At 49.2% G+C, this 25647-nt stretch overlaps 2 protein-coding genes across 4 annotated transcripts; one reads left to right on the top strand and one right to left on the bottom strand.

The window, feature by feature from the left end:
• Nucleotides 1-1469: 1469 nt before the first annotated feature.
• On the top strand, nt 1470-16353 carry ACTR1A (actin related protein 1A). Its single transcript, XM_082285894.1, has 11 exons — nt 1470-1596; nt 7194-7258; nt 8130-8205; nt 8954-9079; nt 9871-9995; nt 10302-10518; nt 11419-11511; nt 12253-12427; nt 13284-13345; nt 13724-13764; nt 14141-16353. Exons 1-11 carry the CDS (start codon nt 1549-1551, stop codon nt 14241-14243), a joined length of 1131 nt encoding a protein of 376 aa, XP_082142020.1. The 5' UTR covers nt 1470-1548; the 3' UTR covers nt 14244-16353.
• A 556-nt stretch (nt 16354-16909) lies between these two features.
• MFSD13A (major facilitator superfamily domain containing 13A) lies at nt 16910-24557 on the bottom strand. 3 transcript variants are annotated; one of them, XM_082285903.1, is made up of 8 exons: nt 24304-24557; nt 23781-23860; nt 22519-22968; nt 21588-21705; nt 20521-20617; nt 19614-19785; nt 18906-19099; nt 16910-16967 (listed from the first exon to the last, which is right to left on the bottom strand). In XM_082285903.1, the coding sequence occupies exons 1-8, from the start codon at nt 24466-24468 to the stop codon at nt 16942-16944; spliced, it is 1302 nt and encodes a 433-aa protein (XP_082142029.1). In that variant the 5' UTR covers nt 24469-24557; the 3' UTR covers nt 16910-16941. The 3 variants fall into 3 exon arrangements, with proteins under 3 accessions (XP_082142029.1, XP_082142027.1, XP_082142028.1); XM_082285901.1 differs by lacking the exon at nt 16910-16967 and adding an exon at nt 17022-18702; XM_082285902.1 differs by lacking the exon at nt 16910-16967 and adding an exon at nt 17022-18702 and having other exon boundaries at nt 20521-20569.
• Nucleotides 24558-25647: the final 1090 nt, after the last annotated feature.

Genomic DNA, 25647 nt, shown 5'->3' with positions numbered 1-25647 from the left:
CGCCTCCTCCAGTGCTCAAGGCACCTTTACTCTCCCCGTGCATTCTCTGTGTCTGTGGGTGAAGTTTGAGGGCTTTCTGATCGCGGATTGTGACTTGTGCACGAAGCACACTTAAGGATCTGGCTCATTCCTGAGTTGCAACTACACCTGTGGTCATGCAAAGCCAGGTATGTACATGTGGATGGTGTGTGTGCAATAGTCCTGCACACCTTTGCTAGAGCAGGGTCCTGCTTCTTAATCAGCAAATAGAAAATACGAGCTTTAGAGTGCTCAGAGGAGAAGGTGAGTGCTCATGCTCACATTTCTCACTTAAATAGGTGAGAGTTTATTCTAAAAACATTGATGACACCGTTTGGGAGAACACACATGGTCAAGAAGCTGACAAGCTGGCAGCCAAGTGACAATCCCCTGATAAAGGAGGTGAGCTGTTGGTGTCCTCACTTCACAAAGTGGAAAATATTTCACTTGTCCTGTTACCGTGATACTACTTTTTGTGACATCTGCCTGAGAAGTCAGCTACAATCTGCTGAGAAGGTGGATGTAGCAGAGTCTGTATGAAAGGCTGTGTTGGCTCAATACAGCCATAATGAGTGTCTCCTGGTGTTCACTGAAGTGATACAACACTAGCCTCAATTTAAACCCCTCAGTGCTGTTGTACCAAAACTCCCTCTTTTACACTAGCTGAATGAGGAAGGTCGCTTAAGGTAAACATCTGGGATGAGACATCTACCAGGGCTAAAAGTGGGAACTACAGGAGAAAAATCCATGTCTGCAGGAGAGATGTGGGACAAGACAGGTGTGCTCACTGGCATGGAAGTTCATTTTAATTAATTACAAGACCTGGAGTTTCAGTCATCAATTATTCCAAGTGCTTTTAGAATACTCAATCAATGGAAAATGACAATGTGTTCATGGTTCAACACTGAAATGCTCATGATATGCATTCTTTATACTGGCACCTCTTTTGTGGTTCTCTTGCCTCAAAAACGGAGGTATTTCGTGGAGGGAACAGATCTGTTATGACCAGTAGTTTGTAAAGATGATCCCATGAAATGTTGGGACAATAAAATGCTTTCCTTAGTCATAGATCTCCTCTACAGAAGTTAATGGGATCACCTTTTTCTCCTTTCCTATTAGAAAAAGTTAGGGGGTGGAAATGTATTAAGCGGGAGCGAGCCAATTGCGATGCAGGATTTTTGGTGGAAGCACCCAGCTATCGCCTAGACCGCAACATCCACCGGTTGCTCGGCCGTGGATGTGTCCGCAGGATTCCCTTTTTCCGAACTCCGCCTCCCAGCACTCCCCGCTCCCGCGCTGTCCTACAACTCCCAGCATGGCTCGCTCCCGGCGCCGGCCTACAGCTCCCGGCATGCCCCGCTTCCGGCGCACCACCCCGCTGGGCTCTGCGCAGCGTCGGACTACAGCTCCCAGTAGGCGCCGCGGCGGCGGGAATACATCACCCAGGCGGCGCTGCGTCGCCGCTCCGCGCATGCGCCGGCGAGGGCTGGGCTGTTGCTCCCTCACGGGCGGCTGCGGCGGGTCCTCGCCATGGAGTCCTACGATGTGATAGCGAACCAGCCCGTCGTGATAGACAACGTGAGTGCGGGCGGCCGCGTGTCCCGGGAGCGGGGAGGGCCCGCAATCCCTTTGTCATCGGGGGCGGCCGCGCCCCGCCCGCCGCCGCACCCCCACCTCAGCCGGCCCGGCCGCCGCCTCCGGCCCTTGCACAGCGCCATACGGCGTCCTCGGGGGGCGGGGCCGCTGCGCCTCGGCGCGCCGCGATTGGCTGGGGCGACTGGCAGTCATCCGCCGCGGGGCCGCTGCCCCGCGCTGGGGGGCGCAGCCCCCGCCGCCGCCGAGCTGCCTCTGGCTGGGAGGGGCGGCGCGCCCCCATTGGCTGGGGCGGCTGTCAGTCAGCGGGGCAGCCCGCTGCTACCTGCCGGGGAGGGGCGGGACTGTCGTTGGATCACCTGCGCTCATTGGTAGCTGGCGCTGTCAGTCACGCGGGGCTTCCCCCGGCCCCGCCCTGCCCCTCTTTGTGCTGGGGGGACAATGGGGGTGCTGGGCCAGGCCATGGCAGCTCTCCCAGCATGCTCCGGGGCAGGCTTTGGCCAGGGTTCCAGCGTGCTCCTGGCAGGCCGTGGATGGACCCCGCACAGGCTCTGGGGTGCCGGCACTTCCCTTGGCCCATGCGGGACATGGAGCTCTCCAGCCAGGCCCCCATCACAGGCCCAGTGAGAGAGAAGCCTTCGCCCCTTGCACTGCCCCTCCTCCATTGCATACAGCACAGTGGTCACAACAAAGCAGTGCCCTTACCAAGGCGTGGATTCCCATGCCTTGGAATGCCGCTGCTGAAGGATCTGTGCCCAGCACGGGTTGCATCAGCTGTAATTTGACAGCGTAGCATGGCGTTGCAGATGGCTGCTCCAATCTGCTGATGCTGCTCATTAGCACAAAGCAGACCTTCAATCTGTGTGTGTTACAGCTCTGCGGGAGATTAATGACAGTGATTCCGTGCCTCTTTGAGGTACTTCTGGGTCCAGTTCTGATTTGTCCCATCCATGCTGCCTTCCCAGGAGGAAGGACCATCCAGGAAGGGGTGGGAGGGCATATCTTGGACGTAGCCTCCTTCAGTGTAGCGAGTCACAAACCCGTGCTCCTCCCTTCTGACCTCTACCGCCAGTGATTGAGATTGTGTTGTTTTGAAGGGCCAGTACTGTGCTCCATTCTTCCTCCACAAGCTTAATTTCTGCTGAATCTTTTTGCCATATGGAGTGGGTTTGCTAGCCTGGCACTTCTCAGCCTATTGCTTTAACTCCCCATTAGGTGAATGATTGTAGGTCTTCTCAGATAAAGGCAGTTATTCTTCTGACCTTTTCGTTATTTTGGATCCCAAATTCCTCTCTACAGCTTGAGCTCTCTGATAAAATTTTGGCTTTGTTTCGTTCCCCCGGAATCTTGCAGCAGAGAGATTTAGGTTAGACATTGAAGGAAAGCATCTAACAGAAAATAAGAGTAAGCAGTATGTTGAGACTATGTTGAGAAAAACATGTACCTTCTTTATTGAAGATGTTAAAAAATGTGTTATGTTGATTGTTTCTAGGAATGACTGGATCAGCACTGAGCCTGCTGTGTTTTCGAGTGATTAGCTAAACAATAAACTTACCTCTAGGTGTTCTGTTACTGTGAGGATGACTTTGTTGAGCTATTCACGTAGTAGCAGTCTATATTTAATTTCAGCATGTCCTTTTGTTATTTAGTGCAATGATTGCCTCCCCTGCCTCAGACCTGAAGAAGGGCTCATGTGCCAGCAGCTGATTGTGTCTTTTTTCATTTTATGAAATGGTCTTATAAAAGCTAATTCTTCTTGCCTCTCCGATAAATGAGCTCCCTCCCCTTCCCCTCCCTGTACAAGAAGTAGAATGGAGCAGTTGTTGTGACATCTGCCTGGAACGCTGGCAGGCTGTGGGCCGAGGAGCCTCGTGGTGACACTGCATTTTTGGTACTCTTTGGAGTTCAGGCAGGACAGGAAGTGGAGCTGCACAGAGCAGGTACCACTCTTCCCACTGCTGTTCCATTACTGCTTTTCCTCAGAGAGCTGCAGGCACCTTTTGAAGGCTGAATGTTATCCTGTCTCACGTGTGCCTGTGTGTGGGAAGGTGGGAAGGGGGAAGTGAGATACTGAGCTGGTGAGAACCAGACCCCTCCAGCCCTGCTCTAGTATCTCAGTGTGTTCCAAAAGGACATGAAGTTCTGTAGCTAAAAACTCAACAAGGAGGTTCTTTCCTCTTACCAAACATTGCTCTTAACTGTATGTTTTCAGCAGGGAGAGCTTTGTAATGTACAGTGGGAGGTTGGAGCTGTACCTCAGCACAACTTTAATACTCTTCATTGTCTAATTTTTAAGAGTTGTATTCCCATCTGAAGTCCAACAAGCTCTCTCTGAATGGTCTGGGAGCCTTGTTGAACATAATGCACGTGTTGACAGTCCAGCTGTGGCCTAAGTCAGGGCAAATTCCTTGACCTCCATGGAACATGGAATTATCTCTTGTTTGCTTTGTAGTCTAAGTGGTGGCATTTTATGCAGCTGAGCTGTCAGCAAGGGCTGTTGTGTCTTTGGTTTGTTCTTGATCTTATAAATTCTGTATGAAGTAAAACAGTTTTACAACAATATGAAATGTGCACTCTCCATAGAAAGTGCTACATGGAAGATTGATTGGTGATTTCCATTTAAATTTGAGTCTTAAATGCATCAGGATGAATGAATCCATAACCAAGTGGCTACAGAGCTAGTGGATGAGGTATGTTCAGGGTTGAGGTATGTTCAGTTCCTTCAAGGCACTCACAAGAATTTTGAATGAGTTTATCTTCCTTGATCTTTACATTTTACATGTAGTTTTTCTTCTTTTATTCTTTTGCTCAGATTAAAAAAAAAAAAATAAACCCCTGCCAAACAAAATGGAATGAAAGCCCAGCCAGGATAATTACTGGTGGAAGTATATTAATTTGTACATTTTTTTCAAGTTTTAATAAATCAGAGTTTGTAGCAGAAGAGAAGATGCATGTGTTTTTACTTATTTGAAACAAAGATGGAAAAACAGGTCTTTAAACCTTCTGAATCAGGGTTATTTCAAAATGTAAACATTTTCCTCTCGTTGCATAGGAATCTCAGACTGGTCTATGATAAACAGATTTACTCTGTGTGCACATATCTTCAAGGAAGTAAAATGTTTTCAAGAAAAATTGAATAGGTCAGAAAGTGCAGTGAGGTCTTTGTAGTGTGGGGATATCAAACAGTTGTTCTTGGTTTATTCCCAGGCACTTGGAAGCACAACTGTGTTGAAGTCCCATCCCACCGGCACATTCAAAGCAGTCATTCGTCTTTGACTCCAAGTTGGAGTTCTGAACTCCCAACACATTTGGTTAACTTTGAACTTCAGTATGTAAATCTTAAAATATATAACTTGCTGGGAATCTCACCAGGACATGTTGGGTCATTTTTGGCCTGACATAAGGAAGTTTCAATCTCTAAGTTAAAACAGGAGCATCATTGTTCTCCTGAAACCAGTTCCCCGCAGCAGAATGTGCTAGCAGCAAGATCAGTCATTATCTGAACAAAATATTCAATAAGTGCAATATTCTAACATGGTTACATTATGTTACTGCATTTCATTCAACTATTTTTCTGCAAACCTTGACACAGGGTGGTGGTATTCTTTCCCGGGCAGAGAGTTGTTTATAAGCTATGATAAGAAAAATCAAAATAGTGGTTTTGGTTTGTTCCTTGTTTAGCTTTGAAGGAAATAGCCAGAAGAGAGTTTGTCTCAATGAAGTCTTTTTAACACTTCACAGGCCACTTTGTCACACTGATATCAGTTAGTGGAGACCTTGGGATGCAAGTGGAGCCAAGTCCCTTGTGCCAAAAGGAAGTAGTTAGTCCTCCCTAGTTGGCAGCTTGGGTGTGCTCCTGGAGCCGGCTTGGCTGCAGGTGTTTATCAGGAGACAAGGATTCAAGCAATCCACCTTTCGTATGCTTTAGAAATAGCTACCTCTGGTTTGCAGAGTATTCCTGACACTCATCTTCTGCAGATGTGTCCTGACAAATCTGGCTCTGGTGGTTCAGAGGCAGGAATATCCCGGCTCTGGTGGCAGAGCGCACGTGCTCTGTGCAGAGCCTGACATCGTGGCTGAAGCTGCTGATGGAAGTAGCTTGGCAGTAAAGCGCTGAACTGTGAACGGGAGAGGCTGGGGCTGCCCCGCATTCCTTTGTGCTGAGCCTGCTCTGGCTCTGGGATGGCGGCAGGCAGGGCTTGCCTGGCAGAGCCCTGAGCAACTCATCTGGCCCTGGCCTGGAAGTGAAAGCAGTGATGCTTACCCATGCAGAGGTGGTCAGAAGTGGAAAGCCGTGGAAGAGCTGTGTTGCTACTCATTTTAAAATGCTGTGGAGCAGCCAAAATGTCTTTCTGGCCTCAAAACCAGAGCAGTTCTGCTGCAGAGCCCTTCTCTGCCTGTGCAGAGTGAACAGGCACTTCACAGGTCACAGCTTTCAGTGCAAACTCACACACACTTTGCTCCCACCATGGGGCTAAGCAGAACTGCTCCTCTTTCTGCAGAAGAGCTTGCGCCCATGGTAGTCTGGGATTACCAGTGAAACAGCTTATCTGAGGAGATCCTATGAAAATCCGCTCCTTAGCAAAACTTGGGTGTTCCTGCAAGCTGCTCATTGTTTCAAGATGTCATTCCCTTGTGCAGGGAGAGGAAATGGAGGAGGGGAAGGAGTCAGCAAAGATCCAAGTTGATGATGGTGTTCCCGGGATGCTTCCGGACGGGGATGGGAGCCGTGGGGCCAGATGCCTGGCACTGACTCCCTGCCAGGGCCTTGCTGCGGCTGGCTTTACCCGCTCTATGTTTGCTGCTTTGAATGTTGCAGAAGGCTCTTTGGATCTGTGCCTTTCTGACTGCCATCCCTCATCTCTTCTTTGTCTCTTCTGAACAAGCTCTATCCCGTCAGCTGTGCTTCCTGCCCCCAGCCTTTCCCCTTGCAGTGTAACCAGCACCTTTGTCCTAGCCGGACCCCAGTCTGGGTTGGTTTCAAGTGTCTTTTCTGACCACCTTTCTGCCTCCTTAGCATTAGCTAGTTCATCCACCACTTGATCACCTTTTCCTAGTCTCATCTCCAATCTGTTTCCCACAATTCTTTGCTACTTCCTTCTCTGACTTTATCTGCCCTCCCTCCATTCTTTCCATTTCTCCTTCTCGGAGGCCTGTATTTTTCATTCTCCCAGTGCCTCCTGAAGCTGGCAGAGTTCAGTTGCTCTTGCTGGGCTTTCTAGAACGTTCTCCTCCCCCCAGAGATTATCTAATATCGATAGACAATTGTGGAGTGTGGATTTAGCCTCCTGTACCCCTCACAGTAGCCCTGGCTACAAAAATACTTGTCTGTACAGGGCAGTGTTTGGGTGTGTGCAGAGCAGTACCAGGGTGCACAGGGTAGTTGTACCCTGTGAGATGTGTCACTGCCAAGGAGGGTGCTAGTCACTCCTTCCAATAGCCAAGCTGGCACTTCCCATCCCCAACCTTCCTAGTAGAAAGGACAGGATCTGGCAGTGCTGATGTACTATGTCACATCTCTAAAACTTGTGACGATAATGGAATGAATGATAAGCTCATGTATTTGTCTGTTGCTTCCACAGGGCTCGGGTGTGATTAAAGCAGGTTTTGCAGGCGATCAAATACCAAAATACTGCTTTCCTAACTAGTAAGTACTCTGCTGGTCTTGGTAACTTCCTAGTACTGTGTACCAATTCTTTGATATGTAGAGGGGAAGAATTGCCCTGTTTTATAAATGGAAAAATGAGTTACTCTTTTCTGCCTGCTGCAAAGAAGCACCAGGGAGATGAGAGCTCCGCTGTTAAATATTTTGAGATTTTTAGGGACACACACACATCATAAAAGATGACATCACTTTGTCAGGCTCAACACACAACCAAGCTGTAGGATCGTTTAATCTGCACACATGAGGAAAGAGGACTAGGAAAACTAAAATTTGGGATGAGAGGTGTGAAGACCTCTGTATTTTTTGTGTGTGGTATGATGTCTTGATTCCTGACAGTCTTCTTTGTAAGTTTGGACGAAGACTGCTGGAACGGGAACTCTGAATAGTCACTGGCTTTTATTTTCAAAGCAGTGGGATTTTAATGAGTAATTTTGTGTTCTGAGCAATGTGTTCTGTATGAGATGGTGGGGTATGGGACTACAAATGTCTAATCTGAGAAGTCTGCCTCAGGTAAGGCAGCACGTGTGGATCCAACACCTCAAACAGTTGTTCAGTCTAGCCATGTTCATCCCAGGCACTGTTGAAACAGGTGAGTCCTGAATAATCAGTAAAAATGTGGCCAGACTCAGCTGGTTTATGTCCAGCCATTCAGAACTGTACAATCTGTCCCTTTCACCTCTGATTCTGAGATTAGCTCAGAGCAAACCTGGGTCTGTCTGCAGCTGGTAGTGCTGCCAGACACACCCATTGCTTGAGAAGGTTCTGGTTAGGACAGAGAGGAACACAAAGGAGGCAATCCTTGGGTACATATGAACTCTTTGTAGAAGCGTTTACTCTCTTGTCTCTGTTCTAGTGTGGGCAGACCAAAGCACGTTCGTGTTATGGCTGGTGCTTTAGAAGGGGACATTTTCATTGGTCCAAAGGCAGAGGTAAGAACACCTGTACCCTGCACTTCTCCGTATATCTCAGTGTGCTGCTGTAAGGCAGGGGTGTGGCAGCTGGACTGTGGTTCTTTGGTATTGTGTAGGTCTGAAGAGTAGAACAGATTGTCGCTTACACGTGTGTCTGAGGTGCAGTGGAAAGCTTAATGACATTCTTGTGCCAATCTGCTGACCACAGACCTAGTTCCCAAGGCCTTCGATATCTCTCTCTTCTTTTTAGGCTACTTATAGCTCTATATGGTTACATACTTTTGACTGAGAGCTTTAGAAATGGACCCTACTCGATTGCTGTATATCTCCCTGCCATGGGCAGGAAGCTTCTCTCCACAGTCCTGCTTCTGTCAGCATGTAGCCAGTTGTGTGGTCACATTTCTTGTGAGCCCTTCCAACTGCATTCCCCAGTAACATCCTGTTATGTTTTATATCATGGCTGAGCTGGTAGTACAAAGATACCATATGATAGGTGTCTGTGTGTTGACTTGAAAAGTGTTAGGATGGAATATGCTCTGCAAATGTCAGACATACACGTTCCTACTTGGTATGAAAAGGCCTTATCTAGTCTTGGCTTCTCTGGGAGAGATATTTGTGATGAGTGTTCAGGTTTTGCCCTGTATGCTATAGATAAGTTATCTTTTAGTGGAATCAAAACTGAAGTTGAGTCTGACAGTAAGTCACAGTGCTCAGAAGCATGATTGTTGGAAGCTCTGATGCTCTCTTGTCCTTTCCATTTGCTCAGGAGCACAGAGGTCTTCTTGCGATCCGATACCCCATGGAGCACGGCATAGTGAAGGATTGGAACGACATGGAGCGCATCTGGCAGTACGTGTATTCTAAAGACCAGCTCCAGACGTTCTCAGAAGAGGTGAGAGACCACATTATATAAAGGCACAGGCATTATTTGGTGTGTGTGTGTAACACCAGGAGCCTTGGGACTCTGGGAAAGATTTGGGACTTTTCCTTTGCCCTTCTTTCTAAATATGTATCTGTTGCTAAATTAGGCTCTTTCACCTCTCAGGAGATACTGCACAAGAATTGTCCAAGCAGAATTCCTCTCCAGATCTGATGGTCTGGCCTGACTGAAAATCTGCCTTTCACGTTTGCTAGCCACACTCTCTCTAATGATTCTACTCTAGGTCAAGTGCTTCTGACTTTTCTTGTTCTGCCTGCACATCAGGCATATCCACTCAGCAGTGACATGATTTGAAGTGAGGAAGGAGAAAACCACAGTCTTGTGGTCTGGAAGGATCTGACCAAAAAATTATTAAATGTCTGAGAGTAATCTAAGTTGTGGAGTAGGAATATTTCTGTCTGCTTGTGCTAAAACCATATGCCTTCACCCTTTTTAGGGTCTGTGTATTTTGGCTAATCTGGCTGATTTTTGTCACTGAGAATCATCTTGTTTGTCCTTCATGGGGCAGAGTTACTCACAGAGCACATTTCCTAACACTTCATCATAACTAGAGCAGAACCCTGCTGGTCTTCCAACCTAATAGAGATTATTCACAGTCCAATACAGCTCAGCTGAAATTACTCCTTTGTACCTGTCCTCTTGCACCAGTGGTTCCTGAAGTAAATAAATAAGCAGAAACTTTTAGGAACACACCCCTACTGCCTCCTGGTTACTGCAGCACAGCTCCTTCTTCTCTTTCCCAGCATCCTGTGCTGCTGACAGAAGCACCCCTAAACCCGCGCAAGAACAGAGAGCGTGCTGCTGAGGTGTTTTTTGAGACCTTCAATGTGCCAGCGCTATTCATCTCCATGCAAGCTGTGCTTAGCCTGTAAGTGTCTTTCGTCTTGGATTTGTGTTTGTGGAATGTTGCCACAAAATCCATTCTTTTACAAAATAAACCTGTGGAAAACCTCACTAATGTCTGATTTACCCCCTTTTCATGCAAGGACTGAAACTCAATTTGTGTAATAAAGAGTTTACAGGAAATCTGCTGAAATGCAAAGAGAACTTGGGTTTTGAGGGTTTTTTAGCCCCTGTTTGTGTGAAATCTCTGCCTCCTGAGTTGAGTGTGGATGTGTTGCCTGGGCTCACTTTGAGTTGCTTGTTCTGACTTGAGCCTTTGTCCCTTCGGTAGCTATGCGACCGGCAGGACCACGGGAGTGGTGCTGGACTCTGGGGATGGCGTCACCCATGCAGTTCCCATCTACGAAGGCTTTGCCATGCCTCACTCCATCATGCGGATTGACATCGCTGGCCGGGATGTCTCCCGCTTCCTGCGTCTCTATCTCCGGAAGGAAGGCTATGACTTCCACACAACCTCCGAGTTTGAGATTGTCAAGACCATCAAGGAGGTGATGCCCTGCCTTGTTTCTGTGTTGGTCCAAGAGGGGATTTCTTCTCAAAGGAAACTGTGGCTTGTGAAATCCGGTGGGAAGTTCCATCCTACCTAGCTCTGGACCTAAATCCATTATCTACGTGAGGGAGTTTAGGGCCACTAAGATGATTAAAGGACTCTCGTATATGGAAAGGCTGGGAGAGCTTGGACTGTTGAGCCACAAGAAATGGTTGGGGAGAGTCTCATCAATGTATATAAATGTCTGAAGGGGGGGTGCAGAGAAAACAGAGCCGGACTCATTTCAGTGATGTCCAGTGACAGGACAAGATGCACAAACTGAAGCTAAGGAGGTTCTGTCTGAACACAGACTTTTTTTAGTGTGAGGGTGACCAAGTGCTGGCACAGTTTGTCTAAAGGGTTGTGGAGTCTCCATCCTTGGTAATATCATCTGGACAGGGTCCCGGACACCCTGCTTTAGGGAAACCCTGCGTGGACAAGATGACCTCCAGAGGTCATTTGCAACCTTAGCTGTCCCATATTCTGGGACACTTACAGTCAAAGTCACATTAATCCCTCTTGAGGGGCTATTAACAGGGAGGTGAAGCTGGGTTGGTGGTTCAGAATCAGTTTTGCATTTACCTGTGCTGCAGTTTTTCAAGGTCTGATGATCTCTTTTACTAGTGTTTGTTTACCCTTCATGGAGTAAAATCCATGGCAGCTAGGGATCACAAGTGGGATATTGCAAGGTGGTTTACCTGCTGTGAGCCCCAAGGGTCTTTTCTCCAGCATATAATATTGTTAAAATCAGTCTTGCAAAGGGATACGTGGATTTTGATTATTTGTGAGAAAAATATTTTATCAGAGGCATTTGGGTTTACACTTCTCATCTTCCTCTCCCTGACTGTTTCCTCTCCAGCGTGCCTGCTACCTGTCAATAAACCCCCAGAAGGATGAGACTCTAGAGACTGAGAAGGCTCAGTACTACCTGCCAGATGGAAGCACTATTGAGGTTTGTAAGGACCACACCTGGAGAATTCCTCATGTGAAGCACAGGATTTCCAGAAAAGCTCCCCAGTGATGGGAAATTTCATACAGTGTTAGATGGGAGGGGATAATTTTAAAAGACCAAAACTCATCCTAGGCTGTTGACTGGGCTCTGGAATTTTTAGGGAAAGAAAACTTTAATAGAAACCTCACAACCTCTAGTAGAAGTCCTGGTTAAGGATGCAGCATGATTGTGGGGACTCTGAGCTGTTTGAGAGCAGGCTCTGATCTAATAAAACTTAATGCAGATCAGGTATGGAGTGTGGGTAGGTGTCAGCTCACTGAATCCAGCAGTGGTTTTATATGCGCCTTTTGTCCTGCCTAGAATTGTCTCCTGTGCACTAACAGTTTCTTTGAAGAGTTAGGAATACTCCTCAGAAGACTGAACCCACTATTATAGAATGGTTCAAAGAAAGGAAATACAGGTTTTACCTCCAGTACCAGGGCTAGATTTGCTCCCTTTATGCCAGACCTGCTGTATGGGGCTGAGCAAGTTTCTTCATCTCTTTCATCTGCAAACTGGAAATGGTGCCCTTTGTAGGAGCTGTAGTCCAAACTGGCATTCACTTGGGATCTAGTGGTGCAGCAGGAATGTCCAGGAAGCTCCCTTACTCTGAAGCTTCACCTAAGAAAGGCAGGCCCATCTGTAGGTAGTGAGCAAAGCCACACTGTTCTCTTCCCTCTGTGCTAACTTCTGCTCTTGCAGATTGGCCCTGCCCGTTTCCGAGCCCCAGAGCTCCTGTTCCGGCCGGACCTGATAGGAGAGGAATGTGAAGGACTTCATGAAGTGCTCGTTTTTGCCATTCAAAAGTCAGACATGGATCTGAGGCGAACGCTGTTCTCCAACATTGTGCTGTCTGGAGGCTCCACGCTTTTCAAAGGTTCCTGCTTCTCTTTCAGTGTGCTGTGACATACCTGATCTCGTTTCTTATGTGAAACTGGGAAGATAACCCAGATCACCCAGCTTGTCCTCTGGGGTGAGGGCTGTGTAAACTCTGCTCTCTTGGGGCATTTACTGCCTAATTTTCTGAGTCCTAGTCATATCCTTCTGCGTATGCTAGACACCTGCTCTCGTACATCACTTTCTGGGCTTGGAGGCCTTTTACTGTTTTCCTCCAATTAGTGCCAGTGGAAGGACTGAATAGCTGTGTTCATTCCTGCTGCTGTAGCTCACGATATCGGAGGTTAGATACCGAAAAGGGCTCTTCCATCTTCTAAGGTTTCTTTAGATCTCTGATATGTGAGGGTTCAACCGTCCTAGTCCTGCATGAGTGTCAGCTATGTGTGTGCAGAAGGGTTTCAACCCATCCCTTCAGGGCTCAGTTGGTACCTATTGACCTAAAGATACCCTCTGCCAGAACCCATCAGTCTGTTATCCACCGGTGGACATCTCCAAATAGATCCTGGTCTTCCCATTCAGCTCCCTGTACAAATGGACTGGACACAGGAGGAATGCCTAGGGAAGGAGGAGGTCCTAGCTAAACCAAAGCAAACCTTGTTTGCTTGACTCAGGTTGCTGCTGAGAAGTAGAGCCCATTGTGCCAGTGTTTGAGGTCTCAGTGAGACAAAATCCTGTTGTGTCACGGTCTGTGTTCTGTGCCTTCCCAGACTGGACTCTCTGTAAGATGTGGAATGGGGTATTTGAGTAGGACTACATAGGATGTGTCCACCTTGTTAGTGGATGGAACTTGGGATTTTGCTGAGGTGCTCACACTACACGTTTTCTGTCTTGTGTAGGCTTTGGTGACAGGCTGTTGAGCGAAGTGAAGAAACTAGCTCCAAAGGACGTCAAAATAAGGGTAGGAGCCATCTCTTTTGTGTTTGTCACTTGCCAAGTATATTGTTCTGTGACCTTGAAAGAACCTTGCTCACACTACAGCTGCCATTTACTTCAAACCAGAAATGGCTTTCCTGAGACATTCACATGCCTAACAGCATTTGCTACTGTGATGAAAATCAGTTTTGTTTCATCACTGAGAAGGTGGCTCCTCTGACGTGACCCCTGTCCAGGATCCTGGACCAGAGTGGCTGTTTTGTGGGGACTTCTGGGTGTCTTTGTGTTGGGAGAGAACACATCTGTGTTTGTCAGGTGTTAGCTGGAGTGAAGTGTGGGCAGTGTGCTAGGAGGAGCAGACTGGAGCTTGGGAAGGTACTGACTGATTCTCTCTTTCTCCCAGATATCGGCTCCTCAGGAGAGATTGTATTCCACGTGGATTGGGTATGTACTGCACAGCAACACGTTTTGCTGTGGGATGGGGCTGAGGCAGCACAACCCGGCAGCTCTCAGGTTGTTATCCCAAGTGGTGCTGTGTGTCAGGGGGGTTGCGTTGCTCAGCTGGGCAATGCTTGGCGTGTTCTTGGAGCAGCAGTCACCAGGTCATGTGGGAGGGGGCAGGTGGTACCAGGCTCTGTAGTACTGGCACGTTTTGAGGATAGTGGGAGAGGGAGTGACTGTCCAGAGAGCATGTCTGTCACAGGTAACTGAGCCTCGGCACCTTTCTGTCATGGGGGAAGTGTCACGATAGAAACAGCCCATCTCTGCACAGTGCCCCCAGCATTTTTGTTTAACCCATAACATGCCTGTCTCTCCGTAGTGGCTCTATCTTGGCCTCTCTGGACACCTTTAAGAAAATGTGGGTTTCGAAAAAGGAATATGAAGAAGATGGAGCTCGTGCCATCCACCGAAAAACCTTCTAGCCCTGGGACCTGTCCTCAGTCTCCTCCGAAGACTCACTTAAACTCGCTTTTCTGAGTCCGAGTGTCTGAGAGCTGCCTGTGTGTGTGTGTGTGCGCCAGCATGCCCCGATGTCACTGAGCAAAGACAACAGCAGCAGGAGGGTTGTATTAGTACTACTAACTTCTTTTTTTGTTTTGTTTTGGTTTTTTTTTATGGAAAGGAGAAAATACCAATCTAAATTTCTCCAGAATGGCCCATTCCTTTTTCATTTCAGTCCCTTATTTTCTGTATCACAATCGCATATGTCATTGTAAAATAAATAAGCAAAAACAAAGGGAACAGCTTATAGAAACTGCCTGGCAAGCCAGAAGGGAGCCAACCACTGCAGACTGTTCATGCAGGCTTTAGTCAGCCTGACTGCAATGCCTGGATTGTCTGGAAACACATAGCTGAGGCCCCATAGCTACTTCCTTCTTCAGTGGTGTCTTCACCATCAGTAGGTTTTTGAAGTTGTTTTTAATATATTTTTTATTAAGAGAAAGCACATTCTCAACAGTTAAGTCCATTTGCCCCCACTGTTTTGGTGTGTGAGTGTGTGTATGAGTGTGTAAGTTCTTAGCCTGATGTGGGGTCTGCACCACAGCTGGAGAAGTTGGCGATAGGACTTAGTTTGTATTGCATGGAGTAGAACAAAGCAAATCTAATCAGCTATCATTGTACTAGACGGTTATTCTCTCGTACCTTGTTTTAAATACCTTTTCTCCTCTGGAAGCAAGTACCCCGTAATGGGGTGAAGGCACTTATGTGTTCCCCCTCAACCTGCCAAGATTTACAGTGCTGACTTCTCGTGTTCTTTGTAAGAGTCGAGGCTGTTTCCCTCCTTCCCGCCTTGTCAGGGCAAAGGGAGCATGTATTCACAGCCAGGCGTAACTCTTGTGTACTTTATCCATTCTGGGGCAAAATAATAATTGGGATGGTGCATTGTAATGTAAGAATTGTTTTATTTATTCAAATGTCTGAGGATCTCTCAAATACTGACCACAGCACCTGGGAATTATGCTTTGGGTCTTTTTTGAACACCTGTTGCCCAGCTGCCCGCTGCTCAATGTTCGCACTGCACACAGCACCCGCGCTTAGTGGAAAGGCCAGCCCTGCACCAGCACCCTGTCCCTGCTTCGCGGGGACTCGCTGGTCGCTGGGAATGCACCAGGGGAGAGGACAATAAAGCGCACCAGGAGGTTGGTGTGAGTGGCAGGTTTGTGGGCAGGAAGCTGTCCTGCTGGCTGTGTTCCACTGCACTGCGGTGCCTTTCTGCTTACCTGGTGGCTGCTTTGCTTCTACTGCTCTAACAGCCCTGGGCAGCCAGCAGACCTGCTTGTCTTGGGGCATGCCACTGTTTCCCCTTTAGGTTTTACTTGTGCATTTTTCGGTGCTCTCTTTTTTCCCCCATTAGGTTTCTGCAGAACCTGACAGTAGCAATGGAGCTGGAGTTGCTTGGTGGCAGTTGCTCCCTGTTTCCCTCTTTTCTGTTCATCACCACCCATCACCTTGGGGTCACTCTCAGGTGCAGAGATTGGGTAAGAGCTGGAGGACTGCCACAGAGGTGAGGGAAAGGCCAGTGCACTGCCCTAGCTGAGTTGAATGTAAGCAGCAGCCAGTTGTCACTGCAGGAACCATATTCTTGGGGTTCACCCATGGGTTTGGAGAAGCTGTAGGCAGGTGGGTGGGGTGGTCTCTCCCAGCTGAGGCCAGGCTGGTTGTTCATCTCCACCCATCAGAGCAGACTGTGCTTTAAGCAAGAACCTGTCAGAAAAGAGCCATCAGTGCGCAGCCTTCTGCTGGGAAACTGGTTCTGTTCTCGCTGGTTTGCTGCAGCACACAGAGGGGAATTCCAGCAAATTCCTCTCAGTTCCATTACTGCGTGCCCCAGGCAGTGCTCTCCATCCCCTAGCCCCGCCGCTGGCCTTGCAGCAGCAGTGCTCCATTTTGTAACCTGCAGTGACTGGGCAGGACGGTGCTGTCTCCAATCTACCGTTCATTTGGTCTGCCTGACTGTTCCCTTGCACACTGTCCAAACCATGTTGCCTGGTGGTGCCCAGCATACTTAAATAAAGTCATTCATATACAACACTCAAGCCTCCTGGCCTCCTCTTCCCACATTTGCAATTTTAAGGAGGTAACTTGTGTTCTCTTGCCTGTGCAGAATTGTTGCTGGCCAGACTGCAAAGGGATGCCGTCTCTGGTCCAGGATTGCATTCTTGGCCTGGCTTTTGCGGGAGGAGATTCCTGGGATGCAGCTGTGGTGCCCAAATCTACTCTCCCCTACAGGCATTATCCCTGAGACTTCTATCACTGCAGACAGGTGAAAGGCTGGGACAGAGGAGCCTGGGCTGAGCAAGGATAATGCCACTGCTGTTGTGAGAAGAGCTGGTGCCAGCCCAGGTGTTTGCAGAGAGAGCAGTGGGTCAAGCCAGGCTCACAGGGTGGGCCCTGGGAAGACGGCACAGTGGCCAGTCCTACCACCATCCTGTCTTGTCTGCAGCAGCCACTGGTGTAGGAACAGGACAGACTCTCGGGCATTCCACAGGAGCAGGGGTAAGTGACACCTCCCCTCAAAGGCAGGTGATCCCTCTGCCCCCTGCAGAAACAGCCAAGCCCCAGTGCAGTTTTGTAGGGAAGGAGATGTCCCCTTGTCTCCACACGGCCACAGCACCACATCTACCCAGCCAGGCTAGAACTGCTGCCTAGAAGAAAATCATCAAGCAATTCAGAAAAAGATAATCTTTAATTTATGGAGAATCATTCTCAAACTTGGTTAGAAGTTGCACAAATAACTTATGATTGAACCATTAAGAACTACAGCAGCCTCACGGCAGGAATGTCTTGGTCCAACACAGAAGGCAGCCATGTCCTGAGGCAAGATGGCAGGTTGGTGGGCTGAGACCCCAGAGGGAACCTGGCACTAAACAAAGAACATCCCTCAAAGTGCAATTCCAAATGCTGCCTGCCAAGCCCGCCTCCTGCAGCAGGCAGGTGCAGGCTTTGGCACATCCCTTCTGCCTGCCCCCAAACATCACAGGGATTGAGGAGTCACCTTGCCTCAGGGGCCCCTTTGGTGATTACCTGTCCGTCGACTCCCAGTCGAAACCAGGGAGACCAAAGCACCTGCTCTCCTTGTTCCCTGGCTTAGGGCTTGGGTACTGTTTCAAGTGCTGAGGAGCTGAGGTGTCTGCCCCTCGCCACCAGGGTGAAATCCCAACCCTGTGATTGCCCAGTACTGTGTCAGGCTCCAAAGAGGAATCGAAGGCACAAAAGCAACACCTGGTGTCTCCTCCAGGCTTGTGCTCTCCTGCAGGCTGCCTCACCAGGTCACCTGGGATGGCCCTGGGCAGGGAGGCACTTCCAGCAGCTGGATTAGGGGTTGGTTCCCTGACTTTGCCCAGAATGGGAGGGAGCTCAGGGTACAGCTGGGCTGTGGAGAGGAGGGATAAATGGCATGCAATGGGATGATACAGCTCAAGGCTCTGAACTCAGTTCAGGCCAGCACCTTTCCCAGGCCAGCAACAACACCCTCTACAAGGCCACAGAAGAGGGAACCTCATAAAACAGCACACTCAGCATCCTAGCTGTGCAGGATCTTGTCCTGGGAACAACAAATGCTTAAGACTGGATTTGGTCCAAAAACCACAGCACTGTATGTGGGAGGGTTGTACCAGTTACTGGGAAAGGCCTTCAAGGTCCTTCAAGGTCCTCTCATCCCTGATCCTGTTTGGCAATCATTCCCTTGGTCACTTGGTCCCTCAGGAGCCTCCCACTCCACTCCCCAAGGCTGCAAGGCTCTAGCAAGGAAGAACTCCCTGTGCAGTTTCCTCCTGCTCAGCTAGAGAGGCTGTGGCTCCCCAGAGCCATGGCCAGGGCAGAGAAGTGCATTGGGGATGTGTCTGTTTCTAGCACCTGCAACCCAGCACCTCCTTGCTGGAATGAGCAGCTCTCTGCTCCCTGGGACAGGCTGGAATAAAATGTTCTTGCTCCTGAGATTAAGTGATCTATCCCAGGCCCTTCACATGCTGAACTTCTCTGCCTTCCCCAGTGACCACCACCTGGAATGAGTAAACACTGGCATCACAGCATTTCACAGCAGAACGGTGAACATCAGGCTCTCTCAGCCCACCATCCCTGCCCTTTGCCTGCCCTCCAGCAGCACCCTGGGGGGGCTCAGGCACCCTTAGATTGTTTTGATATCTGGCGCTTGGCCTTGTGTCAGGCTCTGCCGCTGAGCTTTCACCATCTGCAGCCGCTTCCCGTGCAGGCTGAACTGTGACCAGCTGAGGAGCTGCAGCAGCGCGCACGTGATGGGCACGAAGACGAGGAGGTAAAAGCAGCCCTGGCGAAGAGTTGGCTCCAAGGCCGCAGCAGACTCCAGCTTTGGCTGGGCACTCACCACGTTGTTTAGGGGGTTGCGCTGGAAGATGTCGTAGCCTGGTGTCAGAGAAGAGTTTGTGAGAATGGGGACAGTCGGGATGGACCTCTGCCCATTCTCTTTGAGTGACTGGCCGTGGAGAGGCAGAGACCAGGCACAGGTTAGCAACTGAAGAGCCCTCTGCACCCACCCAGGGCACAAGACACTGAACTCACAGGTCTACCCTGTCCTGCTCCGCTGCTTTCCCCAGGAGCATCCTTACCTGTGTACGCACAAAGCAGCCAGGTGCCGATGAGAGGGGCGAAGGTCTGGCCTGGCTTAGTGACCAGAGCCACCATCCCAAAGAGCAGGGCTGAGGCTGCCTGCTTCCTACGGTTCAGGACTAGATCCTCATCCACCAAGTCAGTGACCACCAGGTTGAGTAACTTACAGGTCCCTTCTGTGAACACGCGGTTGCTGCAGAACAACAGGCAAAGTACTGAATAGGGGTACCAAGAAATGACAGGAAAACGTGACAGATGAGAAAAAATGGCAAGGGTGAGAAAGGTTTCCCCACACTTGAAATAAGAATTTCAGAAGCCCTGGTTACAGGAGAGGAACGCCACTATCAATCAGCCTTTGTACCCTGCAGTGACACCTCGGATCAGTCCTGACTTGTCACACAGACAGGCTTGGGGACAGGACACACTGGGCCTGTGGCTCACAGGCAGCTGCAGCACACACCAAGGGCTGCAGAGGAGGAGATGAGCACTAAGCAGCTGGCAAAGGCAGCTGCAGGCTGCCACCAGCCCTGCTGGTCTATGACCTCCTGAGTATCACTGCCTTCCTCGCTCTGCAGTGGGACAGCCTGTGAATTCTGCAGTGACCCTGCCCCCTGTTCCCTGCCTTCCACTCCTCTCCTTAGAACAGGGACAACTCATTTTGCTTCCCAGGAGGCAGAGGGCAGGGGAAGTGACCACTGCTTGCCTACCTGGCAATGAAGATGCAGAGCAGATACACCTGATCAGGTCCTGCCAGGAGCATGACAACACTCAGAACCAGCTTCAGGAAGAAGAGTCCTCGCACCACAGCGTAAACCCCACAGCGGCGGCAGAGCGACAGGAAGTAGAGGTTGTTGAGATGGGGGGCAATGTAGGAAACACCTGAGCAGAGAGAGAGGCACAAACAGCTAGATGGAGTTTCAGTTTCCACCATGCCCCCAGACACGATACTGAGAAAGACAGCAAGGTTGGCTACTGCCAGCAGAACAATACAGAGTAGCTCCCACGCACATACAGAAGGCTGCAGCAGATTTATTCCGTGGCTTTGTGGCACAGCACACACTTTCCTACAGAGGGAGACCTTCTTCCATCAACCTCATGGACAGGAAGGAAGAAAAGACTTGCCCAGTGTCATGCAGAGGCTTTGACTTAGCTCTGGAGCAGAAATAAGAGGGACAGGACTGCCTGACCGGACCTGGCCTGCACAGAACCCTCCCAGGGTAACTCTAGGACCAATGCCCACATATCTGTGGCATCTTGGAAATGGTCCACATGCTGCAGAAGGAAAGGGATAAAATTCAGGGCTGTGTTCTCTGCTGCATCCTGGGAACACTATCTGCAGCCTCTAGTGCTCAGAGCAATACCTCTCTGGAGTCTGGTGTCCAGCACACCAGGCTTGTCCTTATTAGAAAAGCCTCCAAGTTAGTTCTGTGGCCAGGGAGGAAAACTCAGAGGTCCCAGGGAAGCATGTGGGGTGCATGCATGTGTGAATTTCACAGCCCAGAGTCCTGCATGTGAGCGCACCTCTGCCCAGATGGAGTTTGGGAAGAGCAAACCCAGACTGAGGCCAGGTCTTACCTAACTCACCTGCTCCCCCCAGTCCCACCTGAGACTCACCGAGCAGGAAGGATCCAGTAGAGACAGAGATCTGGTCTGACAGCAGGTGCTCCAGGAACAGAGGGAAGAAGTTGCTGTTAAAATGGCAGTGAAAAACCTGTGAAGGCAGCATGCAGACGAGCTGGTCAGCAGGAACAGCAGTGAGAAAGAACAGAAAAAGCTAACAGCCCTCTGGGTGCTGTTGTCCTAGGAGCCCCATGCCAGGGGATCATGCACGATGGGCCTGGAGTACTTCAGCAGAGCAAGACCTTGGCTGTGGCATTTCTGACACTGCTGGCTGAGATTGGAAAGCTGCAATGCCATCAGCCATGCCCACTGCGTGCCCGGGGTCAGGCCCACTGCCCAGCTGTACAACACAGTGCTTCTGGGACAGACAGGGCCAGCAGATGACAGCAGTGACCACGAGGCTTTGGGGGAGACAGTGGCATGGCAGAAGGGAGGAAGCAGCTGGCAGGTAGACATTGGTAAGGCAGCGAGGCTTGAACACAAAGATGCAGACCAGCATCAAGAGCCTGCCTGAGGGGAACTGAGGGATCCCCAGGGAGCCATGATTCCAGCACACAAAGCTGGGCAGGCTGCCGGCATTTGGTAGTAATCACTGAAGAGGATGAAGAACAGAAATGGTAAAAGCCAGCTGGGAGGTGGATCCAGCTGGACAGTGAGAAGAGTGACGTGAGCCTCAGGAAAACGGAAAGGGAAAGGAGACTGTGCTGATAGCCACGCCAGCAAACAGCACTCCTGAACTCATCCCCTCTGTGAGCCAAGCCCTGGGCTTCTGCACCCCATATGGGCTGCACAGAGCTCAGTCAGCCCCCATAACCCAGCCTACGCTGCAGAGAGAGGAAGAAGCATCCCACAGCTTGCTCAGGAAGTATCCTTGGTCACAAGCAGGGAGAGTGGCTACCAGCTGCTGAATCAGCCAGCATGTGCAGGAGGCTCCAAGAGCAAGTGGGTGCTGGAAACATCTCTGCCCTTCCTGGGGAACTCACATACTGCTGAATCACCATCTCAAACAGCCAGAGCCAGCGCTCACCCTCTGAATTGCAGCGTGTCACTTCTGTGCCTACCTGGATGAGATTCATGCAGACAAACCAGAGGAAGTTGCGATGCCGGGAGAGCTGCTGGAGATACTCTGCCAGGGTGATCCTCTTCTCCTGGGGGATGGAATGTTTCTCAATGTACAGCCTAAAGAAAAAGGAGGGATAAAAAGCAACCATAAACCCCTCACAGCAAGTAGGACAGAGTCCCCAGCTCTCCCCGTGTAGATGCAGAGCTGTCTCTCCTCAGCTCCCATCCCAACCTTTTGTCTTCCTGGACCAATCAAAACAGTGGAGTCTACAACAGTGATTGCTTAATGCTAGTAAGAAGCACAGGCAACACGTGTTGCAACAAAGAACATCTGTCTTAACACAAAATTCACATTTCTGTCCATAAATGCATTCTCATCTTATTAGCCATTCCACTACACATATGTTCCTCTTCCAGGTCCCTGCAGTCAGCTCACCTGGCAGATCTCATCAGGATCTGCTGCTACTGCAGCATAATATGCTGGCAGCTTATAACAAGAGATGACAAGTGAGGCAGCCCAAGGAAGGAGCTGAACAGGGAAAATCAGCTTGGTGTGGCCTACCAACAGCTCAGCCACTATCAGGCAGCTGAAGTGAATAACAGGGTGAGACATTCACTTGTCCAACTCTGTAGGGCATGGGCAGTAATGTGGTCTCACGCTCAAGCAGGAATGCTTTCATAAGCTGGTTCTGACATTTTACCACTCACAGGCCTCACTGGGTGCTCTAGACATGAACTCATTTCATGTTCCAAACACTGGATGGCCATACAGGGGGTCAGGCCTCTGCCTCCAGTTTGGACTAGGGGTGACACAAGACAGTTTTGTTCTGTTTTCAGAGGAGCCAGTGTGACAGCTGATCCTGAAAACTGTATCAATAGACAAGAATCTATGCCAGGCCTTTGTCCCTGCTGAGAACTGGTGACCCTTACTCTTTTAGGGTTGATTCCTGGTCCCATTTTGCCTTCCCATCAGCCTGAAACCGCTGGCGGAGCAGCTGCGTGGACAGGGTGAAACCAACAATGGAGCAGAGGGCCAGCAGGACGCAAAATATGCGAAAGGAAAAGAAGTCCTCCTTGTTCCACACTGCATAGGACATGAAGACAGACAGGGAGCCTATGGCACTGAAGAGGGAGCAGTAGAAGTTGAGGCTAGTCCTGTCTTTTGCTGAAACAGCCAGGTCTGCAAGCAAGGCGTTGTGATGGAGGTCGACCATGGTGAGAAAGCTGTCGTACATGCAAAGGCAAAGGAGGAACTGCAAACCAGGATGAGCCCAGGCAACCCAGAAAGCCAGGAAAGAAATGGCAAAGAGGGGGCCATTGTGGCTTAGTGCTCTGAGCCTCTTCAGAACTACTTCAGGAGAGGAAATCTCTGCTCCTGCCCTGCAACAGAAGAAGAAAAAAAATTTAGGTACCTGGACAAAATCCTGCATGATCACATATTCTTCCTCTCCAAGGAAGTCATGTAAGTGGCATAGACACAAATACAGCTTTTGCTCAAGTAACAACCACCCCCATCAGGTACCTTCTCAGCTAATGGTGAATATACTGAAAATATGGGTTTAAGAAGGCCAAAAGAAAAGACTTTTTTTTTTTTTCTCCAGTGCATTTCTCTCCCTGACAATGCTATACTGTCTGCACTTTGCACAATGTAAATGATTTTCATGAGTTTTTACTAGTTGCAGGAAGCCACGCCACAATTTTCATTAAAATGTTGACGTAAATACATGAGAAATGCTAATGGCCAACAATACAGAGCTGTCTTGCCTCAGCTCCCATCCTAGAGAGTTTGGGAACAACTGATCTGAGGCATTCCATGTGGAAATAACTGTACTTTCCTCCCTTGTGCCTCCCAAACCATGTACAGATACTCTCTAACACCCCATTAAGAGGCTTGCTCATACATCAGGGACTCAAGATTTTAGATGCCCACATTTTAGGTTCTGCACCACTCATGACTGTTAAAGGTTAGGGTCAGATCCACCCAATAGGTGTGTGACTTTCTCTGTACAGTCAAGTACGGAAACAACATTCATGAGCACTGAGCTTCAAAGATGCCACGAAAAGGAGGTATTTAAGAGTTCCATGCCCAATAAATCATTCCCATGCCATCATTTTAAAGGTGCCAATTTGACATCATCTTCCCCAGAGACTAAACAACTTCCCAGACTCTTGTGAAAGAGAACTTCACTTACTGCTGCGTGCTAAGGAACACTCGGTCACTCAGCCAGCCAAACAGAGGGTCATTGAGGCTGTTCCAGATCAGAAACACTGTCTGGGAAAGAAAACAGGATAGTGAAACAAACCACAGGACAGCTCAGTTCTGTCACCAAAGCAAGAAGTGCTGAGCTGGCACACTGAGCCACCAGCAGGAACTGTCCCAGCACACCTTCCCTGCCACATCACCATTGTAGGATGCCCCTGTTTGGGGTAACTGGCAGTGAAGCCACTGGTTTTCATTGCCTGTGAAACACCCCAACGTCCCCAGAGGAAAGGCAGTCTTAAGAACTCTCTGCATTTTCTATCCCTGCTTGTTCTACTTTTATGTAAGTGGGAAAAACTGAAAAGCCTAAGTTAGCACTTGGAAGGCTCCCTTGCTCCCTCTCCAAAAGGGAACACTGCTGTTATAACTAACAGTTTTCACATTTCTAGCAAGGAGCAATCTTGGTTTCAGAGTTTCCTACTTAAGAGCACAGAAGCCTATGGAAAAAAACTAACCTCTCCTATCCAAAAGGACAGTTTATCAATCTTGTAAACAGAGACGAAGGTGTCCACATAGTACAGGAGGAAAACGTTGTGCAAAATGGAAACAAAGAGCGACAGAGACCCGTAGATCACTGCAGTGGGCAAATGGAAAAGACAAGCCAGCAGTCGCAGCCCCATTTTGGTGCAGTCAGTATTCAGCTCCTTTGATCACCTCCATTTCAGGTGAGATGTCTTCTCCCAACACCTACTACATCTTTGCTGGGGCCAATCCATTGTTGCTCCTGCAGGAGATAAAAAAATAAATAAAATAAAACAAAACCAGGTTAATTTTCTTAAATGAAGTAGAAGTTGAATCAAGTTCATTGGTAAATCTTTGTCTGCAGAAATCAGAATTCATATTGCTTTGAGGAGCTGTTCCAAAGTGGATTGGAGGGGATTTAAGAGACTAGAAGCTGTCTGCTGCACTAAAGCTGTTTCATTAAGCTGAAGCCAGGCTGTGGGCTCCTGGGGGTATGACTGTCTCCTCCTGAGCAGCCTGCCCTGTCCTTTACCCTGTAATGTTCTTTGTTATCCAGCAAGTAGACAATTAATCCAGCTCTTTAAAGGCAAGGTCACAGGAGGAATCAAGCTAGATAGCTGAAAACAAAAGCAGGCTTCAGAAAACACACCTAGTCACTGGTATTTTTAGGTACTAATGTAAATTTTTACCCAAATAAAAATGACAACAGCTGTGATGTAACCTCACACGTGCACACTGCTTTCCCCAAGCAGTCACAGCTGACTGCACCTGGGCTGGCTCAGACAGGAGTTATTTATGGTGAGCAGTGCTGCTGCTTTGTGGCATGAAGAGACACAACCAGAACACGACTGCAGCAGGCATGCTGCCACCATGCAATAAAAGTGACCAGAAGTGCCTTAGCAGCTGTCCAGCTTGTCTTGGAGTGGCCTAAATCTTAGGGCCATAGTCTGAAATAAAGATGCTTTGGCTGGACAGCAATATACACAGAAATAAAACACATGGACACAGCAGCCTCAGACCAGAACAAGACGCTGTATGTTCACAAGGGGCTGAATGTGAGAGGAGGATTCCCCACACCTGCACTGACTGGAGCTCATGGCCAGGGGGTGGGGCCAGAAATGTTCTCTTGTGCTTTTCAGGCTGAGCCCTCTCTCACACTAAGTTGCTACAGACCAAAGGCACAAAAACACAAGGCACTTATGTGAGACACAAGGGTTTCTTAAATCAGTACAAGTCAGCTCCTCCAGCCCATGCCATCATGAGAAGCCCTTTTCAGAGCACACACACACACGAAGGGTGACAACAAGGCTGTTATCCTGGTGCTCTCAAAAGCAAGA

The sequence above is a fragment of the Coloeus monedula genome (genome assembly GCF_965178545.1).
Source record: "Coloeus monedula genome assembly, chromosome: 8".
NCBI lineage: Eukaryota > Metazoa > Chordata > Aves > Passeriformes > Corvidae > Coloeus > Coloeus monedula.
This window is presented reverse-complemented; position numbering and strand designations above follow the sequence as displayed.

Excerpts from the sequence above, each read along its gene's own strand:
- ACTR1A (XM_082285894.1), top strand. The coding sequence starts at position 1,549 with ATGGAGTCCTACGATGTGATAGCGAACCAGCCCGTCGTGATAGACAAC. Across the intron at positions 9,996-10,301 it reads ATGCAAGCTGTGCTTAGCCT|CTATGCGACCGGCAGGACCA; the intron begins GTAAGTGTCTTT and ends TCCCTTCGGTAG. Across the intron at positions 10,519-11,418 it reads TTGTCAAGACCATCAAGGAG|CGTGCCTGCTACCTGTCAAT; the intron begins GTGATGCCCTGC and ends TTTCCTCTCCAG.
- MFSD13A (XM_082285901.1), bottom strand. The coding sequence starts at position 24,468 with ATGGGGCTGCGACTGCTGGCTTGTCTTTTCCATTTGCCCACTGCAGTG. Across the intron at positions 21,706-22,518 it reads CAGGAATCAACCCTAAAAGA|GCTGTACATTGAGAAACATT; the intron begins GTAAGGGTCACC and ends CTTTTTCTTTAG. Across the intron at positions 20,618-21,587 it reads TCTGCATGAATCTCATCCAG|GTTTTTCACTGCCATTTTAA; the intron begins GTAGGCACAGAA and ends CTGCCTTCACAG.